The sequence below is a fragment of the Cavia porcellus genome, unplaced genomic scaffold (genome assembly GCF_034190915.1).
Source record: "Cavia porcellus strain 051 isolate PalLab524CR breed Dunkin Hartley unplaced genomic scaffold, mCavPor4.1 scaffold_32, whole genome shotgun sequence".
Classification (NCBI taxonomy): domain Eukaryota; kingdom Metazoa; phylum Chordata; class Mammalia; order Rodentia; family Caviidae; genus Cavia; species Cavia porcellus.
Genome location: NW_026947515.1, coordinates 2,943,127 through 2,952,161, shown reverse-complemented (window position 1 = coordinate 2,952,161; position 9,035 = coordinate 2,943,127). Strand labels below are relative to the sequence as shown.

At 37.6% G+C, this 9,035-nt stretch overlaps 1 protein-coding gene across 1 annotated transcript; it reads right to left on the bottom strand.

Annotated features, from left to right (window-relative positions):
- Window positions 1-4,309: 4,309 nt before the first annotated feature.
- LOC134474472 (zinc finger protein 345-like) lies at window positions 4,310-8,533 on the bottom strand. The gene is made up of 3 exons (XM_063242643.1): window positions 8,521-8,533; window positions 8,260-8,320; window positions 4,310-6,766 (listed from the first exon to the last, which is right to left on the bottom strand). The coding sequence occupies exons 1-3, from the start codon at window positions 8,531-8,533 to the stop codon at window positions 4,912-4,914; spliced, it is 1,929 nt and encodes a 642-aa protein (XP_063098713.1). The 3' UTR covers window positions 4,310-4,911.
- Between the last annotated feature and the right edge of the window lie 502 nt (window positions 8,534-9,035).

The window sequence follows — 9,035 nt, the reverse complement described above, 5'->3', positions numbered from 1 at the left end:
ATGGCAGAGATGTGGACTCTCATGAACACAAGTTTTGTTCCTGGAATAGAAAAATTGCAAATAAATGATGCATGTGCATGACTTTCTGTTTGTATTGCACTGCAGGAAAGGGGATGGAAGCAGCAACCTAGATGTACTGAGTTGCCTCAGTAAACCCAGGGCACAATCCACCACATGATTCCATCACCCAATTGTGAAAGCTCAGCAACTTGGTTCCTGCTTGCTGCTGCTGTTGGTTGACAATTTTGAGGTGTTTCTATCTGTGCCAGCCATCTCTGCCTCTTTTAGCTTCTGTCCCAGGGTGTAGGTCAGACTACGTGTTTACAAAAAGTTCCATCATGATTTCAGGACCAGTGGCAGCCTCTCATGTACTGGAAATAATTCTTCAAGTTTGGCCATAAGAAAGCTGATACAATGTGCTTGAGAGGAAATGAGATTGTCTGATATGAATGCAGGAAACTCATTTTGTCTGTGCCAGACTCAGCTCCTACAGAAGCACATATTTTTGAGGTAAAAAGATATGAGTTGAAGTCTTAGAAGGCACAGTCACATCCCCAAGTTCACTTTCTGCTTTGCTTCCCTCATTCTACTAAGCTGCAGAATGGATTCTGAGTGTTCAAACACATAGGGTGTGAACTGCAGCAGAAATCTTTAAAAATTTCAGTTAACTGGGGTGTGAAAAGACAAGGAATGTTTTTTGGCAAAATGCACCTCTAAATACTTATTTAAAGCATCAAAGAAACCTGGAAGAAGAAAAAAGATGAAGACAAAGAGGAAGAGGAAGAGGAAGAGGATGAGGAAGAAGAAGAAGAAGAAGAAGAAGAAGAAGAAGAAGAAGAAGAAGAAGAAGAAGAAGAAGAAGAAGAAGAAGAAGAAGAAGGAAAAGAAAAAAAAAACAAAAAGTAATGTCAATTTGTGGGGTTTTGTCTCCAATGCCTCAGCCTCATTTAGAAAGGAATGGATCAAAATTTGCAGAATGGAAGGCTCACTGTGGAAAATGGACTTTGCACCAAGGCACTGATGGTGTGTCTGGCCCACTAAGAATGTCCAATCCATGGCAGAGCGTGGAGCCTGATGGAGGCTGAGGCCAGGACCCAGGAGTTGAGGCCCCTGGGGCTGAGGTGGCAGAGTCTTTGCTGCACCCTGGTAGCTCTGCCTTATTGGGCCTGCAGGGCTGCAGCATGGATGCGGTGGTGGAAATGTGTGTAAGGCAGGAGGTGCAGGGCTCCTCTGCATGCTGCACACTCCCTGCTTGGCCTGAGCACAGGAAGATTCAAGTCCTCCTTGCTGGAAAAAGAAACTCTGAAGAAGATTCTGGGTGTCCTCTACGAGACACAGATGAACACAGTGACTTCTCACGTACGGAGGGCAGGACACACACCACAGCGGGATTCGCATGGCTTCATATCTTGGGGTTTAAAAGTTAGTCATGAATGATGTGTTGCCTTTCTGAATAAAAAGACTCCTTATTTTATGTAACTATAAAGTGAAGCTTGAATGTTCTTCTATATGCATATCCTACATTACATATAAAAGAATACTAAGTCATCCATTTCCACTTACCTATTCAAGAAAATACCAACTATTTATTCTTAAGTGAATTGAACAGAATTAATACTGAATGGAGCACTATAAATAATGCAGTGGAAAATAAAATGGAAAAACCACAAAGGCATCCCTCCCAAGATGACAGGTCTGCCATTGACCAGCTCCTCTCTCCTGTCCTCACCTGCTGTGCAGGCCTGTGTCTCTTCACTGCTGGGTGGAGAGAGAGCCAGAACACAAGCTCTCTTCCATCTCAGGAAAGATCAGGGACATGGCCTAGGACATGGCCTTCTTTCAGCATTTTCAGTGGCTGTAATTTATAATTAACTCAGCATCTGTGCTGTGGTAAGTTCATGGTTTCTAACAGTCCACACCTTAACTGATTAAGAAGAGAATATGGTGTCGGTCAATGTCATTTTTATAATGACCCCTAGAAGTGAAATTTCCAGGTTAAATTTATATAAGATGAACTTGAGGGTCACAGATTTTACACTTGAAGCCTCAGCATAGAGTTAGAGCCTGGTAGAGGAAGACTGTGTCTGCTCAGATCCATGTGGAGATCTAAAGTCAGAGAGATGGTCCAGGCAGAGGTGCAGGACACAATGGCACCTAGCAGGAACCATGGATAAAAAAGGCCCAGGTCAAGGCCACCTCATCCTTGAGTAAGTTCTCAGGAAAGCATCACACACTGCATTCTGGACAGCAGTGCTGGAATGTTTCCAGAGCTCCTCCCTACATGCCTGAGGCCCCCTCTCTCACTCAGGGCAGCTCTGTATGAGAAGGTCAGTCTGTTACAGAGCCCAACCTGACTGAATGTTTTCCACCCAGATGAAGATCTGAACTGCCACATGTGGACTCACCATAGCTATGGAGCAGGACAGATGTTTACAGGGAGCAGGTCAGGAGATGGGGACACTGCAGGCAGGTCAGGGTATGAATCCTTAAATAAGAGACCAGGCACTCACCAGGCCCAGTTTCCTCCAGCCGTAACCACATCCTGCAAGAATGTGTATTAAATGTGAGTAACTGAAAGGAGTTACTCACACAATTATATATTATAGAGATAGTTTGAAGATACAAAATAAATGGTAGCATCCGTAAGTAAAATGAGATGTGACCCTTAATGGATATCTGGTGTCCATTGATGTCCCCAAACCACATGCATCAGAAGGAAATAGTCTGATGAACAGAGCAATAAGGAGCACAGGCAATGGGTAAACATCACAGCTGCTTAATAACAACAACAAAGCTGGGATACAGTACGTGCACTGGTGAATTTTATCCAGTATATAATAAAGAATACTGATTGTTTTTCAATTCTTCAATCAAGTTGAAGGAAAAACCACCACCAACTTCTTTTATGTGACAAAATAATTCTGAGAATGAAGCCAGATAATAATGTGTTAAGAATAATATAAATGAAAACACTCTGTTGGCTAATATTCCTACCAAACATACAGAAACGTGTTCAGCTTTATGTTTGCCACGTTAACTCACCAGCATATTCAAAATTAACCAACATGATCAATACTGGGCTCAATCTCACTGGTGTAAGAATGGTCCCTCTCTCACAAACCATCTGTTTCCACTGGTTTTAACATGTTGTATCTTACTATATTTTACTATATGTGATAGTATAAAGAAAAATTTTTATAGGCAAGGAGATAATATAGAAACCATTGTTTGTTTTCTGTTAACTGTTTCTAAATACCCTGTAATTCTTTCATTCTCTTCAATGGCTTCACACTGTGTTGATATGTTTGATGCTATAGTATACAAAGTTATACTCAAATAATTCAAGGAATGAGGCACTATGGTGACTACTATTATGTTAGATTATCTGGGAGTGAAATACAATGATGCTTAAATTGTTCCATTCTGACAAGTGTTGTTCTATTACAATGTCCTATTTTATCTCAATCTCCATCCTTTTTTAAAAATTAAACTATTTTTTTTCAATTAAGGGAAAACTAAATTTAAAAATATTGGCATATATTATAGTAACTATTTGTTTTCCTATTAACCTGATTTGAACCCCAGTATTGCTCTCCCCATCTTGTTCTGTCTGATTTTACTATATTCTATGTGTTTGATAGTATCAAGTTTGAGGGTATAGGCAACCACTTTGAAGGCAATAAGATTTACTATGATACCATTATAGTTTCACTATTATCTTCTTTTGAGATATTGTAAGGTCTCCAGTGTAGGTTTTATTGGTCTTGTTCTGTACTGTTTTGATCCATTCTATTATAGGCAACTCTCTTTAAAAATAGCAAGAGGAACAATGGTAACTATTTTTGATCATCTGATACTCTATTTTTGCATCATGTCCTATGCCCACCCTTCTGTTCTAACTGACTCTGTTGTATTTAGTCATGTTAGGATTTATTCTCTTCAAAAAAATGTAATAAGAACTGTGGGAGTAAAAAAACTCAAAAAGTGTAATTGTTATTGTAATAAACAGGAAAGGAAGGTGGTGTAAGGGATATAACTGCATGCTTGAGTGTGTAGGATGGAAAACCATATTACTGAGCTTTTGTTGGATCATTGAACAGAACTTTCTGCAATCTCACTGTATGAATGTCCACGTTATATGCTTTAATTTTATAATTTGGACAACTCTTTCTAAGGTGACAAGATGTAACCTATTAACTAGTGATTTCTTACTGAATTTTTTCTTGAAATTCTGTATTACTTGTACCCTTTTACTGCTTTGTTTTTCATTTCCTATCTTTGTTCTCTTTAATTAAAAAATAATCAAACCTGGAATGGATATCTTTTATTTATTTATTTATTGATTGATTGATTGATTGTTCACTGGAGATCCAGCTCATGACCTCACACATGCCAGGCAGGTGCTTAAGCCACTGAGTTAAATCCCCAGCCCACCAATGGATATCTTTTACATCTTGTCATCTTCTGAGAAGTTGCCTCTTCTCTTGAACTTGATACTAGCAAGCATACCCACAGTGAATAAAATCAGTCAAGGCCAAATAACATTCAAACAAACCAGCTTCAAAGAAGATCAGTCATAGAAGACAATGTAAGTAATATAGGGTTTCAGTTTTAGTTAATAGGAAATTAAGGATAGTTACCATGGTATAACCTGCTATTTTTGGGTTATCTCTGTGTGCCCTCAAATCTAATATGAGTAGACAGACAAGAACAAAATATAACCAAACTAAATAGAGCAACAAGACTACTGTAGATTTTAAATCCTGATACACTTTTAACAATGTCCTCTGCCTTCTATTTTTAGGCAATTCCTCACCTTTCTCCTTCTCAGGATACTATTATTCACTGTTCAGAGTGATATTAGTCTAGTCTCTTATGTTACACTGCATTTTAAAAGCTTTCCCACATTATTTACATGCGTAAGAGTTTGTCTCCAGTGTGAATTCTTTCATGTTTCTTACAACCTCCCCATGTGCTAAAAGCTTTCCCACATTGCTTACATACATATGGTTTCTCTCCAGTGTGAATTCTTTCATGTTTCTTACAATTTCCCCATGTGCTAAAAGCTTTCCCACATTGCTTACATACATAGGGTTTCTCTCCAGTGTGAATTATTTCATGTTTCTTACAATTTCCCCATGTGCTAAAAGCTTTCCCACATTGCTTACATACATATGGTTTCTCTCCAGTGTGAATTCTTTCATGTTTCTTACAATATCCATGTTTGGTAAAAGCTTTCCCACATTGCTTACATACATATGGTTTCTCTCCAGTGTGAATGCATTCATGTTGCTTACAATGTCCAGAACTAGTGAATCCTTTTCCACATTGCTGACATACATAGGGTTTCTCTCCAGTGTGAATTCTTTCATGACCCTTACAGTTTGCACGTGTTTTAAAAGCTTTGCCACATTGCTTACAAACATATGGTTTCTCTCCAGTGTGAATTCTTTCATGTCTCTTACAAACTCCCCGTCTGTTAAAAGCTTTCCCACATTGCTTACATACATATGGTTTCTCTCCAGTGTGAATGATTTCATGTATCTTACAATCTCCCCGTGTGCTAAAAGCTTTTCCACATGGCTTACATACATATGGTTTCTCTCCAGTGTGAATTCTTTCATGTCTCTTACAACCTCCCCGTCTGTTAAAAGCTTTCCCACATTCCTTACAAACATATGGTTTCTCTCCAGTGTGAATTCTTTCATGTCTCTTACAAACTCCCCGTCTGTTAAAAGCTTTCCCACATTCCTTACAAACATATGGTTTCTCTCCAGTGTGAATTCTTTCATGACCCTTACAGTTTGCACGTGTGTTAAAAGCTTTGCCACATTGCTTACATACATATGGTTTCTCTCCACTGTGAATTCTTTCATGTTTCTTACAGTCTCCCCATGTGTTAAAAGCTTTCCCACATTGCTTACAAACATATGGTTTCTTTCCAGTGTGAATTCTTTCATGTCTCTTACAAACTCCCCGTCTGTTAAAAGCTTTCCCACATTGCTTACATACATATGGTTTCACTCCAGTGTGAATTCTTTCATGTCTCTTACAGTCTCCCCATGTGTTAAAAGCTTTCCCACATTGCTTACAAACATATGGTTTCTCTCCAGTGTGAATTCTTTCATGTTTCTTACAATATCCATGTGTGGTAAAAGGTTTCCCACATTGCTTACATACATATGGTTTCTCTCCCATGTGAATTCTTTCATGTTCCTTACAACGTCCAAGTTGGGTGAAACCTTTTCCACATTGCTTACACACATAGGGTTTCTCTGCATTGTGAACATTTTCATGTATTTGAAAATGAATTTTACTGCTAAAAGCTTTCCTACATTTCTTACATATATGCGATTTCTGCCCAGTGTGAAGTTTTTCATGGATTACACAATAAGTGTGTGTGCTGAAAGCTTTCTCACAGTGCTCACATTCATAACGTTTTTCTCCAGAGTGAAGTCTTTCATGTACTTGACAATATGTACGTGTTGTAAAAGCTTTCCCACATTGATTACATATGTAGGGTCTTTCTCCTCTGTGAATTCTTTCATGTTTCTTACAAATTCCAAGTGTGGTTAAACCTTTCCCGCATTGCTTGCATACATAGGGTTTCCCTCCACTGCAATATTTTTCATGGATCTGAACATTGTCATGTGTTTCTGTTTCTTTCGCATTCACATTACCTTCTTCAGTACCAAGGAAGACTTCTTTACACTGATTCCATACATCTCCAGATGTATGTCCATAGGATTTCCCTAGCTTGTCATTTCTGTAAAGAAAAAAATCACATATAAGATTTATAACCATATTACTAAGTTTTTGCAATCTCGCTGTTTGAATCCCCACTTCATATGTTTCACTTTTGTATTTCATATCTATTTCCATGAGCACCATATGTAATCATCATCTTGCGATTTCTTACTGTTTACTTTCACTTTGAAATTAGCATTATCTCTACTTATTTTGTTTTGTTTAATCTTTCCTTATATAAATTTAAAAAAGAAAAATTCACAGTGAAATGGGTCTCTGTTTAATGACTGCATTAATGTCAAGTTCTGTTTTTAATGCCTGCTAAGAAATTCTGACCATGAAGCAACAGAATGGCCTTGTAAGATATGTTGAAAACAACCATTCCCAAAAGACTGGCATACATTTAGAAATCTTAAAATTTGGTACTTTGAAATGCAGAATCTTTAGCTTCACTTTGGGCATGGGCACATATGTGTATCACATACAGATTATTCTGATATGTTTCCCCATTCCAATCTCCCTTCTGTCCTTAACCTGTAGTTCCCTTTTCCATATTGTCAGTCTTACTTTTCTCTATCAACTTTCTTTCATTACATTCCACAATTTATATTTTGGTGTCTCATCTAAAAGAAACCCTGTGACCTTTTATGTTTTATAGCTGAGCTATTTCACTGAATTGATGGGTGAAAGACCCATCTATTTCTTATGGCAAATGACATTATATTATTTATTTTTTGACATTATATAACACATATTTTCTTTTCTGGGCTGGGAATGAACAACAGGTATTAGCATAAAATCTGTAGCTTTTTAAAAATCTATTTTAAGATATTTTCGCTGATCATTAAGCTGTGAAGTTTGAACTTGAATTTGCCATTCTGCAAAATCTGATTCCTAGTGTGCTGGGTTTACAGAAATGCACAATCACAGAGAGTCTATTAACATTTTCCTTCTCCACAAATCCAGTGATAGATAGATAAGCTTCAAGGCCTGATCTGTTATAACTTAATCTGCTTTGTATATGAGTAAGCATGTATCAGTATTTTTTGCAGATTTGAGATTTTAAAAATATCCAGGACAAGTGTGAGGGGATCAATTTCTAGAGACAACTGTATACTGATATTCAAAATGAGTGCACTAACATTCCACCAGCCTACTAAGAATATTAATCAGAATGGCTGATTCTCTAGAGAATGTCTTGGAAACATGAGCACTCAGTTTTATTTCAAATTCTATTGCAATCTTAGCAATTGTTAGATAATGAATGTGTTATATTCACCTGTAGACATGGGTAGAAAAACTGAAGGCAACTCAAAGTGTATCCTTTTTGTATTCATCTATATGCAATGTCATACATTTTCATGATTTAATTCGCTCATATATACACTAGCTTATACATCTTCAGAGAATATTACTGACATTAAATTGAATGGTGTCTCTTTCTTTGGTTGTCATTTTTCTGCTACTCACTAATTGCTGAGGAACATTCCTCTCCTTGTGAGTGCGAATTACCTTAAGTAGCTCCAGTAAATTTTGCCTTCTTTTTCAGCTTCCTGGATATCCCAGAGTCCTCCTGCATTGTAGACACAGAAATACCAGGACTCTTTAGAGTAATACATACAAATTAATAGGTTTTGTTTAGAGTTATGTTATAATGTGTCCAGGTCTGAGATATTTTAAAAAATATTTTCATATTCTTTTTCATGAAACAGCACTAATGAGCAAGAAACAATATTCTGACAGCATGAGGGGCAAAAAAGATTTTATCCTTACCTATCAGAGTCATGTTCCTAAAGGTTTCGCCCATCACATCTCTGTAGAGCTTCTTTTGGGATGGACTCAGCAAAGTCCACTCCTCATTGCTGAAGTTCACGACCACATCCTCAAAGGTCACCACCTCCTAAAGGATCATACATATATTTCTCAATGGAAGGTTGAGACCCCAGGTTTGGGATATCTTAAATTTTCTCCTAGAAATCTGAATCAAAAGCAAAGTGTGGTGGTGCATATCTATTATCCCAGCACTCAAAAGGCTGAGACAGGATGGCATCAGTGTGGTCAGGGCAAGTCTAGGCTCCATAGGGTGTTCAAATCCACCTGATATACATACAGAAAGCTTGTCTCAATAAAACAAAACTAAACTAAACAAATACAACCAAACAAAACAGCTGAATGAAGACTGATTTCTTCCAATTTTAATACATGTCTTGGTCATTAATTTTGTGTATATACACATTTTTGAAGACAGCAAATTTGATGCTAGATTGCAACTCACTGCTAATGTAACA